At 50.4% G+C, this 24,443-nt stretch overlaps 5 protein-coding genes and 1 long non-coding RNA gene across 7 annotated transcripts; 2 read left to right on the forward strand and 4 right to left on the reverse strand.

The window, feature by feature from the left end:
- Positions 1–44: 44 nt before the first annotated feature.
- Positions 45–2,274, forward strand: LOC9654573 (DEAD-box ATP-dependent RNA helicase 17). Its single transcript, XM_002964047.2, has 10 exons — positions 45–122; positions 170–242; positions 292–401; positions 481–624; positions 681–789; positions 839–1,101; positions 1,161–1,237; positions 1,291–1,589; positions 1,645–1,891; positions 1,950–2,274. The coding sequence occupies exons 1-10, from the start codon at positions 47–49 to the stop codon at positions 2,199–2,201; spliced, it is 1,650 nt and encodes a 549-aa protein (XP_002964093.2). The 5' UTR covers positions 45–46; the 3' UTR covers positions 2,202–2,274.
- Positions 2,275–9,325: 7,051 nt separating this feature from the next.
- On the reverse strand, positions 9,326–10,874 carry LOC112344486. 2 transcript variants are annotated; one of them, XR_002991716.1, is made up of 2 exons: positions 9,563–10,874; positions 9,326–9,427 (listed from the first exon to the last, which is right to left on the reverse strand). It is a non-coding gene; the product is annotated as an uncharacterized LOC112344486 (long non-coding RNA). The 2 variants fall into 2 exon arrangements; XR_002991715.1 differs by having other exon boundaries at positions 9,500–10,874.
- A 4,083-nt stretch (positions 10,875–14,957) lies between these two features.
- On the reverse strand, positions 14,958–17,649 carry LOC9654575 (receptor-like cytosolic serine/threonine-protein kinase RBK2). Its single transcript, XM_002964445.2, has 7 exons — positions 16,695–17,649; positions 16,344–16,595; positions 15,908–16,059; positions 15,746–15,822; positions 15,539–15,674; positions 15,301–15,450; positions 14,958–15,226 (listed from the first exon to the last, which is right to left on the reverse strand). Exons 1-7 carry the CDS (start codon positions 17,191–17,193, stop codon positions 15,053–15,055), a joined length of 1,440 nt encoding a protein of 479 aa, XP_002964491.2. The 5' UTR covers positions 17,194–17,649; the 3' UTR covers positions 14,958–15,052.
- Positions 17,650–18,868: 1,219 nt separating this feature from the next.
- On the reverse strand, positions 18,869–19,573 carry LOC9654576 (60S ribosomal protein L27-3). The gene is made up of 4 exons (XM_002964446.2): positions 19,362–19,573; positions 19,202–19,296; positions 19,059–19,140; positions 18,869–18,997 (listed from the first exon to the last, which is right to left on the reverse strand). Exons 1-4 carry the CDS (start codon positions 19,512–19,514, stop codon positions 18,923–18,925), a joined length of 405 nt encoding a protein of 134 aa, XP_002964492.1. The 5' UTR covers positions 19,515–19,573; the 3' UTR covers positions 18,869–18,922.
- A 507-nt stretch (positions 19,574–20,080) lies between these two features.
- On the forward strand, positions 20,081–22,126 carry LOC112344369 (pentatricopeptide repeat-containing protein At4g02750-like). The gene is made up of 3 exons (XM_024668992.1): positions 20,081–20,878; positions 21,128–21,669; positions 21,805–22,126. Exons 1-3 carry the CDS (start codon positions 20,081–20,083, stop codon positions 22,124–22,126), a joined length of 1,662 nt encoding a protein of 553 aa, XP_024524760.1.
- Positions 22,127–22,417: 291 nt separating this feature from the next.
- On the reverse strand, positions 22,418–24,422 carry LOC9654577 (fasciclin-like arabinogalactan protein 17). Its single transcript, XM_002964447.2, has one exon. The coding sequence runs from the start codon at positions 24,027–24,029 to the stop codon at positions 22,680–22,682; it is 1,350 nt and encodes a 449-aa protein (XP_002964493.2). The 5' UTR covers positions 24,030–24,422; the 3' UTR covers positions 22,418–22,679.
- Positions 24,423–24,443: the final 21 nt, after the last annotated feature.

Here is a 24,443-nt window from a genome sequence, read left to right on the forward strand (position 1 = left end):
TTATTTTCTTTGGTTTTTTGATGTTAGGGTTTATGGTTCTAGCTTCATGGAAGATCCCGTGTTCGGGAGTGGCGGATTCGGCGATCTCGGCCTGGAGCCACGCCTCGCGGCGCATTTGCACGGTAAGGCGATTTCATCTAGAACACACGCGACAGCGGCGCATTTTCAGGAGCTATGGGGTTCCAATCTCCAACTGTTGTCCAGAAATCGGCGATTCCATTACTTCTTTCGGGGAGGGATCTGTGAGTGTTATTCTTTGTTTTGTGAGAGCGGTCTTGACAGTTTTACCAGCCTCGTGAATGCCCGGACAGGAACGGGAAAGACGCTGGTATATCTGGCTCCAATCGTCCATGGTTTACAAGCGCGTGAACCGAAAATCACTAGGACGGAGGGTACATTTGGTACGAAGAGTTCCTTCTCCTAGTTTGTTTTTCTTTTCTCGTTTGCTACTTTCAAGGTTGATGTTTTCACTGTCCACAGCTGTGATCCTCGTTCCAACGAGGGAGCTTTGCATCCAAGTATGTGGCGTAGCAGAGCAGCTTGTGCACCGTTTCCATTGGCTTGTTCCAGGCCACATTATGGGTGGAGAAAACCGAGCGAAAGAGAAAGCGCGGCTGCGGAAAGGTGTGTTGAAGTCTCTTGTCTGGTCTTGAACTAAATTCCAGATTCTGGCTAGTCAGGTATCACCATTCTGATCGCTACACCCGGACGCTTGCTGGATCATTTGAAGAACACTGCGTCGTTTCAGTATGACTTTTTGCAATGGATTGTTTTTGACGAGGCGGATAGGTGGGAAGTTTCGTGATTTTGTTTCTCCTTCTAAAATACTGTCCTTCAGGTTATTAGACATGGGATTCGAGAAGGATATCAGAAGCATTCTCGATTTCCTTGGTACGCACCAGCGTAATGGCAGCAAAAGGCAGCACGTTCTTTTATCGGCCACACTGAACGATAGAGTGAACAAGCTTGCCAAGATTAGTCTCTGCGATCCTGCTACCATAGGTTTGTCGTCAACGCCTCCTGAAGGAGCGCCGGACCTGGACACCAACGCTAATATTGAATACAGCATCTCGGATAAGCTGCAACAGTGTGTTCTAAAAGGTTCTACACCAATTTTATTGTCTTTGCTTGGGTTCTAACATCTCCTCACGTGTCCGTAGTTTCAAGCAAGATACGTCTGGTCACATTGTTGGCTCTGCTAAGGCTGAAACTTTACAGCACAAAAGGCTCCTACAAGGTAAGCTTTTTGTCTCTCTAAATGTTTTGGTGATCATACAAATGTTTTTCCAGATAGTTGTCTTTTTCTCCACATGCGATGCAGTAGATTTTCACCATACTGTCATGAGCAGATTCTCCTGGGTCATGGACGACGGAAGCTCCATGCGGGGGAGATTTTTGGATTGCGACATATTTAAGCTGCACGGCAATGTCGAACAGAGGGAACGAACGGACACGTTTCACAAGTTCTCGCAGGCTGAAAGGGCCCTGCTCCTGTGCACGGACGTCGCTGCACGGGGACTTGATTTTAAGGGGCTTAGTTTCATAGTGCAATATGATCCTCCAGGTGAACCTGTAGATTACGTGCACAGGTAAGTTATCGTGCATTTCAAGGCCTTTCTACGCTACTAATGCTTGTAATCGCAGAGTTGGAAGAACTGCCAGGCTTGGTAGGAAAGGTGAAGCAGCTTTGTTTCTACAACCGTGTGAAGCCGAGTACGTTCAAGAACTGCGCAAGCATGGCGTGGTTCTGAAGGACCTCGACACTCGTAAGGTTCTGGATTCTATCTACACCATTTCTCAGAAAAGGAGCTTTGCAAGCGTCGACGTTGCAGAAATGCATCCAGCAGCTGCAGCCATGCAAACCGCTCTCGAGTCATTTGTCACGTCAGAGGTACAAACTCCAACTGGCCCTTTCCGTTTTGTTTTCTCATTTTTGAGTTTTCTTTCAGGGTGACCTCAAGCAGCTTGCAGTGAATGCATTTCGCTCTTCCGTGCGTGCGTATGCCGTCCATAGGGAGGGCTTGAGGAAAATCTTCCAGGTGAGAATGCTTCACCTGGGACACGTAGCCAAGAGCTTTGCTCTCCGCGACGCACCATCGGGCTTGTCCAAGTGCTCCGCGCAAAAGGCATCCAAGAGAATGAGAGCTGAAAAGAAGAGAGCCGGGAAAAAGAGGAGGCTCCACGCTGCCAAAATGGAATAGAGAAGCGGTAGCTAAAGCTGCATTCTTTCGTGGACTAAAAATATCTATCAATCAATATATTTGAGTTTCTACTTATTGCCTAAGATGAATAACGGTAAAGATAAACCTGCAACATATAGGGTTTAAGGATGATAGGCCGCCGGCGCTCTGTTGTGGTGGCTTACCCGAGGCTACTGGATGGAACAGTGTACAATCTGGCCAGAGCGAGGGAAGCGCATGGGAATATGCAAAAGATCCCTTGGAAGGAGCTCTATGAGAAGCTCAAGGCGCCTGGGGAGGTGAGTTCGTTACCATATCCAGGCATAGGCGTGCCCCCTCGTAGACCAGGCGGGGATTTGAAGTTTGCAGCCAGGGAAGACATAGCTGGACTGTTCCGGGCATTCCTCCACGCTTGTAAACATCCAGGCCAAGGACATATAATCTACGTGACGGGACCAAAGGGTGTGGGGAAGAGCTGCTACCTGAGGGGACTTGCATGGCTGCTGTTCTTGAAAGCTCGCGAGGAGGGAAACATTAGAATCGTCTGCCTGTGGAGCATAGAATTCGGGTACACCACTTTATTGGCGCAGGTGAAAGACGCACTACGTTTCACTTATTGCCAGGCGCAAGATGTACTGCAAGAGATTGACAGTCTCGAGTCGCTGGAAGGCGTGGAGAAATTTCTGGATCAAAGGCTGGAGCTTAAAGAGAGATTCTACTTCATAGTTGATGGGGCTCAGGTTCTTGATACCGGCAAGGATCATCGAGCTGCCGTGGACATGCAGTTGTCGAGCTTGCTTCAGAAAGCGCACGTCTCTATTAAAGCACTGTCTCCTATGGGGGATTTCTCTCGCAAGCGTAAGGGTGATTCGTACTGGGTCCACTTCCAGCAGGGATTCTGGGGCGTAAGTACTTCGTTTATCTCTGGTTCCCTTAGCCAACCGATCATTCTTGCAGGAAGAGTATGGCGCTTACTTGAACCACGCATCCATTCTAGGCTGCTTTCCTCAGTGGCGGGAACAGATAGCATATTATGGTGGTGACCACCCTCTTTCGCTGTCTGTTTTGGACTCATCCTGCAGACTTCATGCTCGGAACCGTCTGACAAGCGAAGATGTTGATTTCGATGCCGTTTTCCGAGCCACTTTCCCGGTGCCTAGTGATGTGGAGATTGCCAACCTGCTAAAAGATAAGGATGAATGGGAGGAAGTGGTGAAGTTATTTGTTTCTTCAGCAGAAATGTCCAGCATCAGGGCTTTACTTGCGGACACACTTTTACGCTTGTCAACCGCCTGTCATTCACAAGTTAGCATGATGGAACAGGACATGAGGTTCGTAGTTGGGGATCCGAAATGTAACGATGCAGATTATGTAACTCCGTACATCAGGAGGATATACACTGAAGGGTTCAGGGAGGCAGAAGGCAGGACAGTATATGAGAAGACTGCATGGCATCACTATTGCAGGTACTTGCTTGATCAAGCCGGCCCCATAAACTGGGCTGAAATGGGATGGCTTGTTGAAAACCTGGCTGCGGAAGTAATCAGCTGCAAGGGCCTGAATCTCAACGGTATGCATATCCGGACTGGTCAGACCCAAAGATTTGGTAGTGTTCCGGACTACAAGACGTGGATCTCTGAGGCAGAGACTGGAGGAATTATTTATTTCCTTCCGCTCACGTATAATTATCGCTCTATCGACGGGCTTATCGTGTGGCAAGATGCTTCCGGAAATTTGCATCTTCTTGCCATCCAAGTGACTGTCAATGACGAGAAGCACCAGGCCAGCGCAGAGGAATTTATGTCTTTCAACAGCATCATAAATTGGATACCGGAGGAGCACCTAAGCAAATGGGAGTTGCATTTTGTCTTCCTTTGTACGCGAAGCTTGCCAGTGAAACCGGTGCCAGAATGCCTGAAACCAATGAGGAGCAGTGGATGCTATGGTAATGTCAAGTACTCATTGCACACCGTCTCGTTTCAAGACGCTTTCACAGGCTCGGTTAGCAGCGACATTGGGCAGACGCTGAAAGAAGTTGCTGCTAAAAGATACGAGGCGTTACAAGAAGGAGCGGAGAAAGAAGCCGAAGCTGAAACTAAGGCTATAGCAGATGCAGTGGCTGCTGGACCATCGCTCGGAACACCACAGGTTGTGGCCTTTATTCAAGGTATTCTCTCCAAGTCGGAATTCACAAAACAGAAGCTGGAGAACCTTGCCAAACATCACAACATTGCAGTATCTTCGTCAGACACAAAGCCAACTTTGATTTCGAAGATTTGTGGAGGGGTCTCGGAACTTTGATGTTCTATATTATACTTGGAATAATGAGCCAACATTTCTTAGTTAGTTACTTAAACATTGGTAGCTAGAGCTCTTAGCAAGCCAGTAAACCTGGACAAACTGGCAGTTACCTTCGGAGGAACCTTTCTTGAAAACGCTGAAGGAGAAGGCACTTAAAGCTTTTGGAATTTACAAACACCGAGTTCCTCGCTCCAATCCTCCAAACTCGCATGTGGAGAGGACAGATCGAGTGGAACTTGAGGTTTTTGTGTTGCATAAAATATCCACAATGAGATCCAGCCTTGTTGTTGTGAGCTTGCTTCGGCCTTAGTGTGTTGGCTTGTTTGTTATGGCTGTTTTGAACTTCAATATACTTTGTCTTGTTTGTGCTTGCATGCTGTTGGTGACAATTTTAAGGAAGTACCTGCCTAGCTGTTGAAGTCGAGCCCTAGCCTCCACTTTGCAGCCACAAGATCAAGCAGAAGCTCGATCCACATGCTCTCCGCCCTCTTTCTGCTAGCAGCGACTTCATGCTTGATCGCTGCACCCTTCATCTCCACGTTTCTGACCCCCTCGGCAAGCAAGTGCATCTCGTCTCTCGCTTCAAGCCCGCAAGCTGGTCTCGTGGAACAGCACGTCCTCGAGCTCAGCAGCTGTGATCCTCGTTCCAACGAGGGAGCTTTGCACCCAAGTATGTGGCGGAGTAGCTTGTGCACCAGTTATACTGGCTTGTTCCAGGCCACATGATGGAAAAAACCGAGCGAAAGAGAAAGTCGCGAGGTGTGTTAAAGTTCTTTGTTTGGTCTTGAATTAAATCCCAGATTCTGGCTAGTCACGTATCACCATTCTGAGCGCTACTTGCTGGATCATTTGAAGAACACGGCGTCGTTTCAGTATGCTTTTTTGCAATGGATTGTTTTTTATGGGAAATGTTTTTCTCCTTCTAAAATTCTGTCCTTCAGGTTATTAGACACGGGATATCAGAAGCATTCTCGATTTCCTTGGTACGCACCAGCGTAATGGCAGCAAGAGGCAACTTTTATCGTTCATTTATCGGCCACACTGAACGGCAGTGAACAAGCTTGCCAAGATTAGTCTCTCTCCTACCATACTACGCACCAACGCTAATATTGAATACACCAAAAAGGTTCTACAGTGTATTTTATCGTCAAGCAAGATACGTCTGCAATGCCAGTGCTGCCATGAGCCAAATGAAGGTTTGGATTTTTTCTGGGCGTGGCTCTGCTAAGGGCTTCTACAGCTAACTTTTTAGTTTCTAAAATTTTCGTATGGACGATGATAGGTCCATGCGCGGGAGATTTTTGGATTGCGACGTATAAAGCTACAGGGCAATGTCGAAGAGAGGGAATGAGGACACGTTTCACAAGTTCTCGCAGGCTCAAAGGGACCTGCTGCTGTGCACGGACGTCGCTACACGGCGGCTCAGCTTCATAGTGCAATATGATCCTCCAGGTGAAGCTGTAGAGTACGTGCACAGGTAAGGTATCGTGCACTTCAAGGTCTTTCTACGCTACTAATACTTGTTGCAAAGTTACTTTCGTCCGTGTTGGATCTGCAAGCCAAGGATCATTAGCTTCACGAGGAAAAAGAAAAAGTCTGAGTCAATACAAACCGGAACCAGTACCGTGCACGTCCTGTGCTTGCTTCCTCGAACTTCATCCTTTCTTCTTCTTGTCGAGCTTCTTTCAGTCGAGCTTCTTCTTCTTTCCTTTCTAACTCCTCAGCGTCAGCCAGCGAAACCTCTCCAGGGCTAGTAAATCTCCTGCCTTTTTGGAGAGTGGTCCTGTTCTTCATAATCGTCTGAACGAGTTGTTACGTTTTCTCAGCTACCATGCTGTCTTGCATACTTGCCCACATCTATGTGCTTCTCGGCTGGGGTTGCGAGACCTGGGCTCTTGACTCGATTCCCATCCATGGATATTGCCCACATCGCATCGTAGAGCGTCGCGGAAGTCTCAGCTCCTCTCTCCTCGCTCCTGCTCCCTCCCCACTCCAAGCTCCATGCTCCTCGCTCCACCGAGCTCCAGACTCGTCGCCCGCTCCGGCGTGGGCTTGCTAGATTTTGTTGTGGTGCCGAATGGCTTGCGTCTTGCTCTTCAGACCGAGGATGCTTGCGATTTTTGTCTCGTCTCTTGGCGCGGATGAGTGGAGTGAGAACGTGGCGGTGATTTTTGAAATTGTGAAGTCCGGTTATGGCCTCTCGGCTCTCTGTGTCGCAATGCAAACATCAACGTTGGCAGAAAGAAAACCAAAAACTCTTCGTACCAAATGTACCGGTTTTCGGTTTATGCGCTTGTAAACCGAAGCCAAAAATACCAGCGCCTTTCCCGTTCCTGTCCGAGCATTCAGAAGGCTGGTAAAACCTCAAGAAACATAGAATAACACTCGCGGATCTCTCCCGCAAAGAAGTACTAGAAGTCGGATATTGGAACCCAATAGCTCCTCCGCTGTTGTGTTGCCTTACTGGTTCCAAGCCGAGATCGCATGAAAAACTGTAAATTCAAGTGGTTCTTGTTGAAAAAAATTTGCTTTTTGGTGTTAAGATTTGCAGGTCAGCTTTGAGAGGTTGGGCACTTACTTAATGCTATCCTCTAGACCCTGGCCATAAAGATTTAGCCTGAAAAACCACACAGTCTAAATCAGCCAGAGCAGTCAAGGGTCATTTGGAAGTAGTTGGCTAAGAACTTTACCATTTGAAACCATGGCACAATCTTGCATTCGTGTAGCAAGAAACCTATTCAACCATAGAAAATGATATTCTTTTGAGCTCTCATTCTCTTGGATGCCTTTTGGGCGGGGCAAGTGGACAAGCGTGATGAGCAAAACTCTTGCTACATGTCCCAGCTCAAGCATTCTCACCTGGAAGATCGTCATCAAGCTCTCCCTATGGATGGCATACGCACAGAAGAGCGAAATGCATTTATTGCAAGCTGCTTGAGATCACCCCGAAAACACACTCAAAGATAAGCCAGAAAAATGGAAAAGGAGTCGTGTCGAGTTTGTACCTCGAATGACTCGAGAGCGGTTTGCATGGCTGCAGCTGCTGGATGCATTTCTGCAACCTCGACGCCTGCAGATCTGAGAAAGAAACTTACGAGGGTGGAGGTCCTTCAGCCCCACGCCATATGTGCTTCCGCACATATGTTCTCAGTTCTTGGAGGTACTCGGCTTCACGCGGCTGTGGAACAAAGTTGCTTCTCCTTTCTTGGCAGTTCTTCGACGTTTTTCGAGTCCCAAAGCAAGGACTCACCAAAGAAGAGTTGGACCGTTAAAAAACGCATCGAGTCTGCTTCCCAACAGCATCTGAAATAGTTTCTCCGGTTCTCAGAGCTAAGAATCCATGGGCGAGAACTATTTACTGGAAACTGGATTTCTGCATGTTCGTCCAAGGGACGAAGCAGTGAGCTTCCCGTGCAGTGGCTGAGGTCGAAGCTAATCGGAAATATGGACGTGCTACAGAAAACGAAGTAGCTCGCCATTGCGATATTGGTCTCGACAGAAGCTTCCAGCCAAGTATCAACATGGCAAACGCTCTCTTGTTCAAGGCTCGCCTCTAAGCAGGATGCGCAGCAAGCTACATTTGCTGGTGGATTCTCTTCCTACCGGGATCTCTGTGCAACTGTTGGTATTTTCCAACAGTGGGTTTGGATCGGACGAAGGCGATCTCAACAGAAGGCCGCCACCAGAAGAAGAGTTGCGCTGCTGCTTCAGCTACACAGATTGGACGGCGACAAGATCAGCAGCTGGATAGTTTTATCAACCACTGGGAAAAGCGAACACGGGTTCTACTGCAGTGAGACTCTAGCCAGGGGTATTGAGTGGCTCGCGACTTTAGCGCCGGCTCAGCCAGAGCTTCATGCTGTGGATCTCCGCGACTTGGTGGCAGAAAAGCTCTACTCTACGTTAAACTCGTCACGGGAAGAAACCAAAGCCAACGTAGCAGTCTCCAACAAAGCGCTCCAGGACACTACAGCGGAGGTGACAAACGCTGCCAGTACGAGTCCCAGTCACTGGCCTCCTCCCGACCTTTTGACTTTGCCGGAAGATTGGTATTAGACACTCCTCCCGCAGGCTGGAACAGCTTTGCGACTTTGCAGCCAATTCGCTGGAGCTCTGCCGACTGCCTCCCTTTCCTTGCCTTGACGAACCGCGTTCGCTCTAGATCTCTCACCATTGTCGGTGGAGGCAATCCTCGACTGCGTGAGAGCTCAATACAAGTCTCTACTGGCTCCGCTGGAAGTGTACCTGAGCAAGCTCGGCTACGAAGAACCGGAGGCTAACCGTTTCGCAGCCAGCATTTTGGATGGAGCAGTGCGGAAGGTGGCTCCCGGATCCTGGCGAAGGTGTTCCGGAGCATTTTCTGGACGAAGCTGATGCGTCTGAACAGCGAGCCTCTCCCAACGGTTTATCTCTTGTTCTTTCACAGAGACGAGGTAGGGGACTTCGAAAAGAGTCTCGTGTTTGTGTCTCGGCTCCAAGGTGGCGTCGAGGAATTTCTTCCAGTCCAGTCGCTGCTACCTGAGTGTTTTCATCCAGCCTTTTGGCCACTAGCCGCCTCTGGTTCCGTCTGAGGTAGCACTGTCTCTTCTTCGTCCCTGGCCTTCGGGAGTAGACTCAAAAGCTCGAGCTCACTGCTGGTTCCACAAAACTCACAACCCTTTCCTGGATCGACTCGGGGACGTAGCTGCTCGTGCTCATGCCAGAAGGGATCGGCTTGGACGTTTTGGAAGTGACGAGCCCGAGGTCTTCAAGCTCGGGCAGCTACAAGAGGTTTAACGAGCTCTTGAGTAGCTGCCACAGCGCCCAAACACTCGTCTCTGGGAAGCTTACAAGTTACTTTGGCGTTTTTTGACAGAACTTGTAAATGTATTCATTTCTTTTCAAGGAAACCACAGAGTGCTTTGTGTAGATTGTCTCGTTTTGCCACTACCCATCGTTAGCTGGCCCTGGAACGTTGTTCAATGTCACCGTTGCAAAAACAAAAGGAAGTTATAAAGAAAACTAAAGAGAACATGAACCTGGGGTTGAAGCCTTTCAGTTCGTTGAACAAACATTTTGGTTAGAACAAACAGCTCACGAACCTGTTGAACTTCGACTTCCATATCGTTGGACAGCCAGAGTTTTCATGATCGTTCTTTTCATTGAGGTTGGACCATTGTCATGTACGTCTTTAACTGGATTGAAGTCAGAAGATTGCAGATGCCCAACGTTGTTTCTCAGCTCGCAAGTCTTGCGTTGAGCGCAGCAGCAACATTGCTGACAATCTTTCCAAAATGTTGACACAGAATCTCTCCAATCTCGTAGCATTTTTCTTCTTGGACACAGCGTTTTTTAGTTCTTATCGTGGTTGAGCAGCACCAACATGTCACTTGTCTTTTTTAAGTTTCCCTTCGCGTTGAGAGTTCCTTGGACCATTGTTTTGCACTTAGCTTGTTTGAGTTGTTTGATCGAGCATATCATCTTAACTTGGACTGTGTCACTGGCTCCCTTTTGTTGCGTTGAGCATAACATTGAAAAGAAAGAGCGTCTTCAAACGTTGACACGAATTCTTGATCGCCTCTAGCCTCTCTTTTATCGTTGATCATTCTAGAGAATACATCTTAACTCGTTGCAAGCAAACTTACCTTGCAAGGGAGGTGGAGAGGTGCAAGAGTGGACGGGGCCGGTCAAGGATCAGCGACGGATCATGATTGTTGTTTTCATTGAGGTTGGACCATTGTCGTGTAGAACTTCAGCAGTTCTGCAGATCGCAGTTTCCCAACGTTGTTTCTCAGCTCGCAGGTCTTACGTTGAGCGCAGCAACAACACAACTCAAAGCTCCAAAACGCTGACACAAAATCTCTCCAATCTAGTAGCATTTTTCTTCTTGGCACACACTGTGTTTCAGTTCTTATCGTCGTTGAGCAGCACCAGCATGTCACTTGGCTTCTTCATCACAAGAAATTAGAACAAATCGAAACACACGCGAACCTGGCAACGTGAAACCAAGTATCGTTGATCGTTACTTTTGTTCATATTCAAACAGCGTTGTCCACATCAGTGAGTTTCCCTTCGCGTTGAGAGTTCCTTGGCCCGTTGTCTTGCACTTTGCTTGTTTGAGTTGTTTATTGTGTCACTGGCTCCCTTTTGCGTTGCAATCGAAAAGAGGTGTCTTCAAGCGTTGAGAGTTTCAACACGATTTCTTGATCGCCTACGTCTTAGCTCGTTGCAAGCAGCTTCGCTTTCCAAATCTCTGTCTTACTCGCTTATTGCTAAAGCCCTACTTACCTTGCGAGGGTGGAGAGAGGCGAAGCGGCCTACCTTGAGCTCCGATCAATGGGCAGAGTGGAAGGGTCCAACCCCAACCCGTCCGTGACATCCACCGCCTTTATCAACGATGAACCCTAAACTTAAGCAAAGTACCCAGGACAAAAAGGGGCAGTTCTCAATTAATGAGCTACTTAATTATTCGATCTGGTGCATCATCAGAAGAATGTGGGGCAGTCGCGGTATGCCACAGAAGGAGATCTTTGATAGAATGCTATCCCCCCTCAAGAATGTGAGGCATCATGTCTCGCCAGAAAAAAAATCGCATAACAATCGATTTTTGAAAAAATAAATTGAGCTGGTATATATGTGAAATCGTACTCGTGGCTTTCCATGAAATTAAAAAAACGGTTTACAAGCTTTTAACAAGCAGTTCTCACTCGCTTGGAAGACTGCTCGCTCAAAAGCCCCCAAAACGCCGTGTCTGGAATGCCGACCACGCTAGGCCAATTCCTCTCCTGCTTGCCCCACATGAGCTTCTGGTACGGGTACGAAGCGAAAACCTCCTCCGGCACCACGTACAGGAACCTCACAGCTTTGAAACGCTGGATCGCTGCATCAACGTAGCCGAACAAGGCATCCTGCTCCACATTTCGTGTTATCCGCAGCAGCCAGCATTCGCCACCCGGAAGAACCGCAAGCGAGTCGTAGCACGGGCACGGCCAGTAAACGGGGACATAGTATCCTGGGCAGTCGGCCTTGACATCCTTGAGCTTGAGGAAGCGTGACAGTTCGGAACCAAAACCCAAGCACACTGTGTCTGAAGATGCCGTAGCAGCTGGTTGAAGGCGAAGAAGCTTCACCCTGTCTCAAAAGCTTTCTACTCGCGAACGTACACTCCGCCATGGTGCCTCCCATCACTAGAGAGTGCACCAGATGTTCATACGTACTCGCGACCATGGCCGCTTCCTGGGGTATCCGCTTCATCCTCTCGATGAATCTGATATCTTCTTTGATGCCTGTCATGAGCACCCGTTCCGCTTCTAGCCTCGCTTTTACATACGGAGACGCGTACGTGACTGCAGCAGTCGTGTAGGTTGAGTCGAGCACTTTAAAATGGAAGAGGTAGCTGCTGGATTCCCGATCCTGTCGATGAGCTCTCACGATATCTAGGTCGCTGGCATTTCTGGCGTCATCTAGAGCAACTTCAAACCTCGAGTTATAGTCCGGGCAATCGAACTCGTCACATATCGCGCGTGCCGAGCCACCAAAGCGTGCGTAGCGAGCTTTCATGGCTTCGATGTCTCTAGCCCTGGACGCGGACAAGAGCGCAAGCTCGCAAAGATCCCACGTTGGCATGTAGAGAACCAGCGTCCGTGTGTCCTTGAGGAACCGCTTGGTGTATGGCGTTTCATCCCAGTCCAACGAGAACACGACCACCTTGCTCAGCTTGTGTACAGGCCTGAGAGACGGCCCGTTCACCAGAAACACCGTCTTCTCCCGGTCAGCCAGATGATCGAAATTCCCAACCATCCCTTTCCGAACTTGACTCCCGACTTCACTCCCCCGAAAGAAGTAACTCGGGCTCGTTTCAACCTGTGGAGCAGACTCTTCCCAGATGATCTTCCACTCCCTGAACGCGGCATGACGGCCAAGCTCGCACAAGAGATAGCGTCCGAAGCACGTCTTACCAGTTCCTAAGCTTCCTGCTATGCCTCACGGGCCGACCACCTTGCAGCAGCGGCGGCTGCGTACGCAGTAGAATCCTGTCCCGGATCATCGCCAAGAAGGTGCTATAGTGCTATCTCTCACAAGCAGAGATCCGCTGTCCTCAATGTCGGTGTCTGGAAAGCCAGTACCCTGTTTGATCACGAACAGGGGCAGAGAAACCTCCACCTTGTGCTTGTTCTCAGAGTCGGCGAGTGGGATTGCCACATTTCTCGTCAGCTATTGCGCAAACAAGATTGGCAATCGTTCTAACCTGGACCGCCATCCTCCCCGCCATAAAGCCTATGGCCTAAGTACTTGTAAAAGTAATAACCACGTGGCATATTTAATTATTCAAATGATATTTTTTGTTCTTTTGAGACAAAACACTTAAGTACAAATCGTAAGCTGCCCTGTTGCCTGCATTCATGTTGAGAATGGAGCCTGTGGCGAGCTTAGCCAGCCCAGGATTGCGGAAGTTTCGACATGCTCCCAGAAAACTCGTCCAGCCGGCTTCACTGGTAGAATTCGTGGTTTCCAGCAGATGCCATGCTTGGTCCAGGTAACCGGATCTTGCAAGCAGATCGATCATGCAGCAAAAGTGGTGCTTCGTGGGCTCCAAGTTGAAGTCCAGACTCATTGACACGAAGTGTGATCTTCCATCGCTGAGATTTCCGGTGTGGCTGCAAGTGTGGAGGATTGACAGGAATGATACCTGGTCTGGTGATTCAACGATCTTCATGCTGTCAAACAGTTCTTTGCTCTCATCCACGTATTTATTTTGAGAGAACGCAGTGAGCAGTGAGTTCCACGAGAATTTATCCCGCTCTAGCATTCTATCAAAGATCGCTTTAGCAGCCAAAACGTTCCCAGCTTGAGAGTAAGCATCCAGTAGAGAATTCCAGGAGGCCAAGGTTTTCTCCGGCATCGAATCGAAGAACCTTTGTCCGTCCTCCGAATGACCACTCAAAGCAAATGCTGCAAGCATGGTGTTCCAGGAAACTAAGCTCCACTCAGGCATAAAATTATCAAAAAAAACCTTCGCTTCAATGGTTCTTCCAGACTTAGAAAATGCATCTAGCATAGAAGTGCAAGTGAAACAGTTTCTCAGAAAGATGCGATCAAACAATGCTTTCGCCTCCTCTAGATCTCCTCTTTGGGCATACGCTGCAAGCATCAGATTGGAGCAATGAAGATCACACACTGGGAGATTGTCGAAGATCTCGCGAGCTCCGGAAATCTGAGAGTCCCTCACGAGTGCCTCGATCACGCAGCTCCACGAGACGATGTCTCCCAGGGGCATTCGATCCAAGAGCTCTCTCGCGGCGCGGGCATCTCCCAGCTTCGCGTACCCGCAGAGAATGGACGTCCATGAGAAGAGATCACGCTCGGGCATGTCGTCAAAAAATTTTCTCGCTAGTTCCATCTCGTGCATCTGGACATAACACTCGAGCATCGCCGTCCAGGAGACGAGAGACCTCTCGGGCATGGAATCAAAAACATACCTCGCACTCTCCAGATCCCATAATCGGGCATATGCCGATAGCAAAATTGTCCATGATACTACGTTATGCTCTGGCATGTTCTGAAATATCACCTTCGATTGATCAATTTCTCCAGTGGTTCTATAAAGGAGAAGCAAGGCATTCCAGGAAATGATGTTCCTGTCTGCCATAAGACTGAAGATGTTTGTACATTCCATTGTATGCCCACGGCGGGCATGTGCGCAAAGAAGCATATTCCACACCACGACATTCCACCCGGGCATGGAATCAAAGACCGACTTTGCGGCCTTTATGTCTCCGCTTTTGATGAGGGACGAGACCACGAGAGCCCACGAGTGAAGGTTTTTGCTTTTCAAACCTCCGAGCTCCAACGAGTTCGACCAAAGCATCGAGAGAAACAAAGAATGTCTCGTGGTACTGTCTCGTAAAGCGCTTAACAGTATAAGAGTGGAGCATTTCAGTGGACACGAAGCATATTCTAAAACTTACTTGGCACCCTAAAGACTGCAAGTGCTTTCCTTCGATATGTAAAAGCTTGTGAGAGAAGTGATTGCCCGCTTCAAGGGAGCCAGCATGGTGTAGGATGATGACGTGGCTGATAATGATGCGGGGCATATTACGTCAGGCCGAGCATCGCTCTCGCCAGTGAAGTGATCACGCGCTCTTTTTTCATAAATTTTTACTAATTGATCAGCAGAGCTCAAGATTTACATGGAACTGTAGTACTTCGAGTGCTCGTACTTTGGGATATGAATTTAGTTCTTGATTATAACGAGGATATTTAGATGCTGCATTGCATACTAAAGCTGCTGGACGAAGGCTTGACTCCTCAGAGCTTTAAGGGCGGAGGAGAAAGATCGGTTGCCGTAAAGCAATGTTTTCTTAAGAAACTTACGTTACTTATATTACTGATTTAAATACTGCTGAATTTCGGGGGATCACGAGGGAACGATAGATTGTTTTTCTTGCGTAGAAGGTCGCCCACTACGGGAATTTGCATTCTATCTGGTACCAAAGCTTACAAAAAACTTGCTTCTTGGAGTTAAGATTTACGGGCCAGCTTGCGTCAAGAATGTTTTACTTTGCATCCAAAAACCAAAACAAGAACTGATCTCATACAAGATCCGGGCTCTCGCTAGAATCAAAAGCCAGAGCCTTGTACTTGCTCATGTCTTTGCCCTGGAAACTTAACGCGAACTCGTCGTCCGCGTCGAATTTGTCCCACAGAGAGTGGGATTGAGTCGAGAGATTGAGGTCTGGCCTTCCTTCGACCAAAAGCTTCACGACCTGGAGAAAGAAATCAAGCAGAGTATTTTAAGGATGGACAAGTCAAAACCGGGAGATAATGTATAAGAGCTTACGTCTGCCATGCATGGACGTGCTATCGCAGACTGTCGTATGCAAAGCCGTGCCGCAAGAATGGTCTTTTGCACCTCGCTTAAGTTGTAGGCACCTTTGAGGCGACCGTCCACGAGCTGTTGAATGTTAGCTGATTCAAGCAGCGGTCTCACCTGCGTGAATTGTCATTCATTCATCCAAAACTTTTCTCGCCAGACTTGACCACACCAATACCGAATAGACGGAACTTCAAAGGCATACCTTCATGACTAGGCTTTTCTGAGTGCTATCAATGGGTCTTAGACCGGTGACGAGCTCCAAGAGCAGCACTCCAAACGCGAACACGTCCGTCTTTTCGTCGACAATGCCGTGCAAGAAGTACTCCGGAGCGAGATATCTACAAGAAGAGAAAAGAAGAAACTCTTGCTGCTCATTCATTCTTACGGAGAAAGAAGGAGAATCTCTTACCCGAAAGTCCCTTCCACTGGAACCGTATGGTGAGTCCATTCCGATGGCAGCCATTTCGCCAGGCCGAAATCAGTTATCTAGATCGATTAAAGAAAAGGAGGTCAACTACATACCAAGAGAAGAGAAAAAGGGAACAAAAGAACGAAGTGAATTGTGAAGTACCTGCGGCTCAAAGTCTGGCCCGAGCAAAATGTTGGATGACTTGATATCCCGATGGATGATCCTGCGCCGACAATTCGAGTGCAAGTAGTGAAGACCTCTGGCTGTCCCGATCGCGGCCTTAAAGCGTGCGGGCCACTCCATGAGCCGAGAACCTTGAAAAGATTTAAAGATCAAAGATAAGTTCCGACTTGATTCCAGTTGGATCCACAAAAGTCCAACGCTGCCAACGGGGAAGAAGAATTGATAAATCCAAGAACCAACTAGACCAGCTCCATCCATAACAAACACAAACGAAGGAGTCGAGGATCAAGGATCAATCGATCGATCGACAATGCGCGCAAGCAAGGAAAATCTAATCGATCAAGGACCAAGAACAGCAAGAATCAAACAAGAAATGGATGGATCGATCGGCCATAGCCGGAAGAGAGGCGCTTACCGTGCAGCATTGCGGCGAGGCTTCCATGGGGGAGGAAGTGGAACACGAGGAAGAGGCCGCCATCGACGCAAAACCCTAGCAAGGGCGTGGCGTTTGGGTGAGAAACATGGCCCAAGACGCCCAGCTCCGTGAGAAAACTCGTGCCCTGCTCCTCTTTACCGCCCCTTGTGAGGCGCTTGACGGCCACCAGCTCGCCACTTGGCAGGCATCCCTTGTAAACATCCGCGTAGCCACCTTTGCCGATCAAATTCTCTGCAATTAGCCACGATCAATCAAAGACTTCCAAAGAACAGTCAAGAACAGGAGAGAAACAAGAGAGAACTTTTCCTTGGATTTTTCGTGATCTTTTACCTGGATTGAAGCAGCCTGTCGCGGACTCGATCTCGCTGTATCGGAACTGCTTCCATTTGGCCCCTTTTAGCTTCTTGGACTCGACCGCCAGCGGCGCGACTTTGCTCATGAGCTTGAAGCTCGACGTGCGGAGCTTGCGGGAGCTCCGTCGATCGCTGGGAAATGTGCCCAGCCGGCGGAAGACGGTGAAGCAGCGGGCGCTGCGATTGCTGTCCTCGCTGCCGCTGCTCGAGGGCGATGTGTTTGAGTGGGAATTCAGGCGCTCGTCGAGAAGATCATGGAAGTGGTGGTGGTGGTGGTGGTGGTGTCGATGGTGATCATGGAGGAAGCCTGTGCGGATGCTCATTGTGTCGGCGTAGGCGTAGTAGGATTCGCTGCCGCTGCTGCAATTGTGGTCGAAAGGGGCGTCGAGCACCGCGCGAGGGGACGAGAAATTGCTGGCGTCCAGCAGCATCTGCTTAAGCGTCTGCCTAGGCTGTCCAGCCGATTCAATCTCCATGGATCCTCTCCAAAGGAAGAAGAAGACTGGAAAGAAGTCCAGAGAGAGAGAGAGAGAGAGAGAAGAAGAAGATTATATAGTCAAAAAGGAGCTGCTTGCTACTTCCAAAAAGAAAGCAAACAGAGGAGAAGAAAAAAAAACGAAGAAGCTTTAACAATCTTCGAGAGTTGTCACCTTCACATCACTTCACCCAGGCCAGGGATGGTTGATGAAAGAGCCCATCTCAGCAAGAACACTGATCCAATAACAACTCCTCAAAACCCGCTTGGATGCAAACACTCCAGCTTCCACTCTGGAGTCACGCCTAGAAACTCGGGAGCTCTGCCTCTCGATCAAGCAGGCGCTGCCTCAATTCCAATTCAGTTGGATCCGGAGATCATGCATCCATCCATCCATCCAAGCATCAATCACAATCGCCCTCCAACCGCAGCGAACGATCTGGAAGATTCCCTGAGATGTTTCACCAGGAACACTCGACACGAACACGAAACCCAGGAGCTCATGCTCACGCTCCAAGCTTCACACGTGCGTTTTAACCAGCCACACAAGAAGACCAGGCGATCGAAGAATTTCTCGGCTCTTATCCCGAGGACGAGGGTGAGATTCGTTTTTATCGGACATAATCGGCCAATTTGGTCTTGAAGAACAAGAGAGAAAAATCTCTTTTTTAGCTTGCCAGCCTCCAAATGGAAACAATCTAAGTCGCAACTGTCACTCCACCTAGCAGCAATCTGGCCGCTCATGCAACTCTCGGGAAAAGAGTAATAAATCTCCTCCAAGATAGAAATCTATTGGAGCTCCACTCTTATCGCTGGTTCTAATCAAAACCCGCTGAAACTTCCATGGTGGGCTTGCTCCAATTCAAAGCTCGTACTCCATCTCGTAGTTTTATATGAATTTCCCGGAGAGCAACATCGTCAGCAGTGATAGATCCCGGGACCACTCTCTTTATTCCCGTCCCTTTTGCTTTGTTCTCTCGCTTCCTCGATCCAAATCGGTTTTCTTAGTGCTACTTGAGCTCATGCGTAGCGCTCCATAGATATTAACGTCGTTTTCACCCCCTGGATCAATCAATCAATCAATCAGCAAGGCACCAAGAACTGTTTGATCTTCCGCCTGTAGCTGGAATAGTTTGGCAGCCAGCGTGAGTGCTCCTCGCATGTGAATTGTGTCAGTGTTGAGCTAGCATTCCTCTGTCCGTACGAGACAATGGTCCCTTTTACCCTTACCCTTTTCTCCCGCCACCTTTTTCTCTATAATACCAAGGGAGCTCTCTTCAATCCTTAAGCGATGGTTGTCATCGAGGAGCTTCCCGACGATTTTGACCAAACGCAAACTCAAGAGCAGCTTCTTCCTCTCCAGATTTGTGCGGCACTGGAAGATCACGGTCACGAGTATGAAAATGATCCTCAGAAGTTATGGAGGGAAGAGATGAGTAGACACGCGATATACTACACCATGGAGGGACGATACTCGCTTGCCATGCACTATGCCTCGCTTGTGGGCCGGCCTCCCGAGTTGATGGAGCTCATGGATCGCCTCGCACCAACCAAGCCAAACTTTTTCGATCCCAACTATACGATTTGCAACCATTCGCCGCTGACATTCGATTATCCTTAGCGAATGTATCTCTTGCTTGTAATTTTGATTGCAAAATTCAAAGGAAAACCTCCGAAAAGAAGAAAGGCGTCGTAGTTTACCATTAGTCTCAGCTGCGAAAGAACAGGGTCTAGAACCGGAGCTTTGTGAAGAACCATTTGTTCTTGCCGGTTTTGAATCTCTCCTCGAAAAGCTCCTTGACTTCCTGTTTGTTTCCAGCCCGAGAGTTAGCCACAGAGAAAGCGAGAAAAGGGAGAGAGATTTACCTTGCGAGTGGCCTTCTTCTTGGCATCGGTGTCAAGCTTCTCGGACGTGACAACGTTCTTGAGATCCACATCGAGGGTGTACCTAAGTGAAACAAAGGAATTTAGAACAAGAACCACAAAGAAAAACAAAGTCGAGCTCTCACCTCGTCGGCATCATGTGGTTGTAGTTCACGAGCTTGACAAAGGGTTTCAATCGGCACCTCTTGGCGATCTTCTTCTGCGACAATTTCCTGATCACCTGCGAGAATCCAGATTGAAGAAAATGCCCTCCAGATTGGAAATGCCGCAGCTCCAAGCGCATACCTTTCTCGGGTACTTCGAGATCCCGGCGACCAATGCGTGGCCATAGGGGCGAGCGCCGCCCTCGTCGAAGTTCTTCACTATGACCGCCTTGCGCCCGGCGTAGCGGCCCTGGAGCATCACCACGACCTTGTTCGCCTTGAGAAACTTCACCATCGTGCCGTGCCTCCGCCGCGCCGCCCCTAAACCCTAAGCTCTACAAGAACCCTAGAACTCGGACAGGGTTCGATTCCAGCTAAAACAAAAGAGAATGTTTCAAGGGAATATGCTTCTTCTTCCCGCTAACGCCGCGCATGAATTCCAGCACCGTCGAGGAGCTCGCCGATGCCCTGAAGCAGTGCGCCAGCGCAAGGGATCTCTCGCGCGGCAAGAATTTACACTCTTTCATTGCCAGCAGCGCGGTCCACAGCCGCGATAAATTCCTCCACAATCTCCTCATCCGGATGTATGGCAAGTGCGGCAGCATCGACAGCGCGCGCAGGGTCTTCGATGCCATCCCGGATCGAAATCGCTACTCGTGGAATCTCATGCTCCAGGCCTACGCGCAGAACGGGCGGATTGATTGCGCGAGGCAGCTCTTCCAGGACATGGAATCCAATCGCCGCGCTGATGTAGTCTCCTGGACCGTGATGGTCACAGCCTACGCACAGATCGGCAGTCTCGACCAGGCTAAGCATCTGTTCGATCGAATGCCGGAGAAAAACCTCGTCTCGTGGAACTCCATGATCACCGCATATGCCGCGAACGGGCAACTTGATCTAGCGAGGAAAATGTTTGCCGATATGGAAGATCGAGAGATTGCGAGAGGAGTTGTGACATGGAATACAATGATCCAAGCCTACATTGAGGTTGGAAGATTTGACGAAGCAAGGAATCTTTTTCATTCCATGCCAGATCGTAACGTAGTGTCGTGGACGTGCATGATTCCGGTATATGCCCAGCTTGGGGAAATAGAAAATTGTGAAGATCTCTTTACATCCATGCCGGAACGCAACGTGGTGACGTGGACGGCTATGATACAGGCGTACACGCACAACGGAAACATACGGAACGCGGCGAGAATATTCAACACGATGCCGGAGTGGAATCTGGTATCATGGAACTCCATGCTTCAAGCATATGCCGAGGGAGGGCATCTGGAGGAATCGAAGAGGATCTTTAGCGCTCTTCCCCAGCGTGACATCGTCTCCTGGAATCTCATGATCACGGCGCGCTCACACGAATCGCCAGAGGCTGCCAATGCGATCTTCGTCGCAATGCCGCTCAGGGATCTCGTGTCCTGGAACTCGATGCTCACGGCGTACGCCCAGTCGGGGCACCATCTCTGCGAGGCGAAGATCACATTCGACGCCATGCCCGGGAGGGATTCCATCTCCTGGAGCAGCATTCTCTCCAGTGTTGCCGAGAAGGGGGAGATCGAGGCCGCCAAGGTGCTGTTTGATGCGGCGAGCGCGAGCGCAGGAGGGATTGATAGCAGCGCCCTCATCGCGGCCTATGGCGACCTCGGCTACCTCCGCCAGGCCAGGGCCCTCTTCGATCGATCGATCAGGAGGAGCATCGTGACCTGGAACGCGATGATCCAGGGGTGTGCGGCAAATGGGCAGCTGGAGGAGGCGCAGCAGCTCTTCGATCGGATGCCCGAGAGGAACATCGTGTCGTGGACGGCGATGGTGGCGGCGCACTCCGCTGCCGGAGATCTCCACCGGGCGGAGCTCCTCTTCCAGGCCATGCCCGCGAGGAACGCCGTGTCGTGGACGACGATGCTCCAGGCCTATGCCCAACACGGGCATCTTGCCGCCGCCAAGAAGATCTACCACAACCTCCCGCGATTCGACGCCGTCGCGGGCAACACGATGATCGCCGCATTGCTGGAGCGCGGCGAGATCGCCCAGGCGCGAGAGATCTTCGATGGATTGCAAGAACGCAACGCCGGATCCTGGAATGCGCTGATCACAGGCCTTGCGGAGAATGGCGAGCTGGAACCCGCGCGAGTGCTGCTCGAATTCTCAATGCCATGGCTGGAGCTCAAGCCCTGGACGGCTCTCATCGCCGCGTACGCCCACCGCGGCCACTTCGAAGAGGCCCACGCCATCTTCACGCACCGGCTGCCCGAGCACGACTCCATCCTCGCCAGCCTCATGGTGACGCTCTATGCCCAACACGGGCATATCCCCCAGGCAAAGGCTTCGTTTGACGGCATATCCCACCGTACCACCGTGTCGTGGAACTCCCTCGTGGCGGCGTACGGAGAAAGCGGCCTGTTGCGCGACGCAAGCCGGGTCTTCGACAGAATGCCCGAGAGGAATATTGTGTCGTGGAACGCTCTCGTCGCAGCATATGCCCACAAGGGGCATGGCAGTTTTGCGCTGGAGCTCGCGCGCTACATTGGGCTGCTGGGACTCGAACCCGACGCGGTGACGTTCATGAGCGTGCTGTCTGTGTGCAGCCACTCGGGTCTTCTCGAGAGGGGGTGGCGGTACTTCCAGATGATGGGCGACTACGGGATTGATCCAATCCGCGACCATTACCACTGTATGATTGATCTGCTGAGCAGGGCCGGGGATCTGGAGATGGCCAGGGAGCTCATACGAACGATGCCGTTTGAGTGTGATGCCTTGGCGTGGAAGACACTCTTGGGCGGGTGTAAAGTCCAGGATGACGCTGGAAGAGGGGAGGATGCCGCGAGATCCGCTTTAGGGGCCTGTCCCCAGGAATCATCCAACTATGTGCTCCTGGCAGATATCTATTCATCTAAAAGTAGCTCCTGACATTCTCCTCTTACAATTTTTTTTTTCTAAGATGGGTGGATTTGTTAATGTCAACCTTTTTTGTGGCGGTGTACAGCACAGACAATGCCACTGATTTTTGGTTGCAACACATGTTGTGAAGATCATGGCATATTGTAAAGAAGTAAAAGTAATTCAAAGGAGTGAGGAAAAGCGGATTGTACCTGGATGGATTTAAATGGATCTAAATGCTTATGGAATCTTGTAAACTACTGAACCTGACCCTGATGATGTCACGCCATAGATGCATCTGGGTGGTTAATACTAGTGGCATTTTTTTCTTTACGAATTTCTATTGCAATTTTGTTTTTTACCACCAACAGTGGAAGCAACATTTGTGAAATTTCGAGCAATGAAAGAGCTGCGCCACCAAAGAGAGACATACAAAATGGTTAGAAGAGAGAGAGAAGGGACGAAAACGATCGTTCGCGAGGAAGAACTAGTGAGTGACGATGATCCTTTGTACTTTTGTCAACCCAGCTGCTGCGATGCATTCAAAGTTTCCCAGGAGAGAGTGGAGCGCTGCTGCGACGACTTAAATCCCGCGAAAGAACATTTGGAACAGCTTGCGTGGTGGCTTGTTGTCTTTAAAGCCCGCCCGCGGCGAAGGAGTGGGCGGGGAGCTCTCCTCGTTGGAAGCATCTCGGCCTCGAGGTGGAATCAACACAGCGTTGATGCCTTGCACGGAGATCCGCCCGTCAGTGTAGATGTTGGGATCCATCAAAAGCCCGGTGCTCGAGCGCGAGGAATTGGAGGAGGCGAGATCGTTGCCACTGCCAAACTCCACCGTGCCATCGATCTCCCTCGCCACCAGCCGGTTGAATGGAGGCTCGTGGAGCGTGCTGAGCACCACCCTGTCGTGCCGCTTGGCGAGGGTGTAGAGGCTCTCCTCGGTCTGGTACTCGGCGACGATGTGATAGGCGAGGATGGATTCGATCGCCCCCAGGTGCTCCGCGGCCAGGCGCGCGACGGCGCGATCGCCCGGCGCCAGGACCGTGAGCGCGTGCCCTTCGTTGACGAGGTTAGCGATTTCCACGGACAGGGAGGTGAGATTGACGAGGAGGTCTGCGATCTCGCCGTAGCCGCCGATGGACACCAGCGCCGCGATGAAATCCTGGACTCTGCCATGGCCGTCGGCGGAGAATCTTGAGGGCGATGGCGCTGGCGCCGGAGCCGAGCCGATGAGATCGTCGATCACTGGGAATGTGACATGGAAGAGCTTCGCCTCGGCCTTGTTGCCGAAAGATTCCCCGGAAAGAGATGGCGCGGCTTGGGGAAGAACCGCCGAGGAGGAGATTCTTGCTGCCGCGTAGGCGTCCTGGACCGATTTGGGGACGAGCAATCCGTCGATTCTGTGCACCACGCCGTCGCTCCTCACGATCATGTCCGGCCAGTCTACCGTCGAGCGATCCACCGCCAGGCGCTGCTTCTTGTTCCAATGCAACAGGACCTCGTCCCGGCTGCCGGACAGGCTCTGGAATCTGCCGCTGCGCCACTGCGACGCCGTGATCCTGATCGGCAGGACGTGGAACATGACGAGCTCCTGGAGAAATCTCACGTTTCCTGGCAGCAAGAGGAACCTCCGGAAGTCGGCATCGAAATGGAGCTCCAAGAACTCGTCCCTGGGCGCAAAGATCGTGAGATTATGGCGATCCGCGGCCAATTCCAGCGCCTCCAGCATCCCTGCCTGCTCCACGAGCTCCATCATCTCCGTGGCCGGCGATTCCAGGAGCGCCGCAAGAACAGACTTCAAAGCCACATTACCTGCGCCGGAGGATGGCGCTGGAGGATGATCCACCGAAGCCGCGGCGCCTATCGATCGCGCATTGTGAATCGCCAAGATCGCGGCCACGGCGCAAAGCAAATGCAGATGAATCGTCCTCATTGCCACATCGATCGATCGATCGAGCTCGCGGCGCGCCTTGAGCAACAAGGAAGCATAATATCTTGCCCTCCGTCGCGTTCTCTTGGTATGAGAAAGACACGATGGGTTTTGGAACACCAAGAGAGCATCATCTCAGCCGTTAAAGCGTCCAGCTGTTACAGATCTACCACGCTACGCGCGCCACGGCCAGGATCGCGCCACGTCACCGGAGGGGCAGCGTCCGTACCACGCGGGTAAATCAACGCAGTATCATCACGCCAGCTGTTTGCTGGCACCCAGCCATTACTGTCTTTTTCCCCTAGCGGATTTGCATGGGGCGCTTAGGAAGCGCTAGGCTTGTGCCGTACCGTCTCGCGTCATTAACATGGTTACATGATCTCCTTGTCCACTAAAAGATACCTTGGATCTTACGCG

This window comes from Selaginella moellendorffii, unplaced genomic scaffold (assembly GCF_000143415.4).
Source record: "Selaginella moellendorffii unplaced genomic scaffold, v1.0 SELMOscaffold_4, whole genome shotgun sequence".
Lineage (NCBI taxonomy): Eukaryota > Viridiplantae > Streptophyta > Lycopodiopsida > Selaginellales > Selaginellaceae > Selaginella > Selaginella moellendorffii.

Excerpts from the sequence above, each read along its gene's own strand:
- LOC9654577 (XM_002964447.2), bottom strand. The coding sequence starts at position 24,029 with ATGAGGACGATTCATCTGCATTTGCTTTGCGCCGTGGCCGCGATCTTG.
- LOC9654573 (XM_002964047.2), top strand. The coding sequence starts at position 47 with ATGGAAGATCCCGTGTTCGGGAGTGGCGGATTCGGCGATCTCGGCCTG. Across the intron at positions 1,102-1,160 it reads GCAACAGTGTGTTCTAAAAG|TTTCAAGCAAGATACGTCTG; the intron begins GTTCTACACCAA and ends ACGTGTCCGTAG. Across the intron at positions 1,238-1,290 it reads GCACAAAAGGCTCCTACAAG|ATAGTTGTCTTTTTCTCCAC; the intron begins GTAAGCTTTTTG and ends ATGTTTTTCCAG.
- LOC112344369 (XM_024668992.1), top strand. The coding sequence starts at position 20,081 with ATGATCACCGCATATGCCGCGAACGGGCAACTTGATCTAGCGAGGAAA. Across the intron at positions 20,879-21,127 it reads ACCTCGGCTACCTCCGCCAG|GCCTATGCCCAACACGGGCA; the intron begins GCCAGGGCCCTC and ends ACGATGCTCCAG. Across the intron at positions 21,670-21,804 it reads ATGCCCGAGAGGAATATTGT|CCACTCGGGTCTTCTCGAGA; the intron begins GTCGTGGAACGC and ends GTCTGTGTGCAG.
- LOC9654576 (XM_002964446.2), bottom strand. The coding sequence starts at position 19,514 with ATGGTGAAGTTTCTCAAGGCGAACAAGGTCGTGGTGATGCTCCAGGGC. Across the intron at positions 19,297-19,361 it reads TCTCGAAGTACCCGAGAAAG|GTGATCAGGAAATTGTCGCA; the intron begins GTATGCGCTTGG and ends GGATTCTCGCAG. Across the intron at positions 18,998-19,058 it reads AGAAGAAGGCCACTCGCAAG|GAAGTCAAGGAGCTTTTCGA; the intron begins GTAAATCTCTCT and ends GGAAACAAACAG.
- LOC9654575 (XM_002964445.2), bottom strand. The coding sequence starts at position 17,193 with ATGGAGATTGAATCGGCTGGACAGCCTAGGCAGACGCTTAAGCAGATG. Across the intron at positions 15,823-15,907 it reads GGCCAGACTTTGAGCCGCAG|ATAACTGATTTCGGCCTGGC; the intron begins GTACTTCACAAT and ends TAATCGATCTAG. Across the intron at positions 15,675-15,745 it reads CCAGTGGAAGGGACTTTCGG|ATATCTCGCTCCGGAGTACT; the intron begins GTAAGAGATTCT and ends CTCTTCTTGTAG.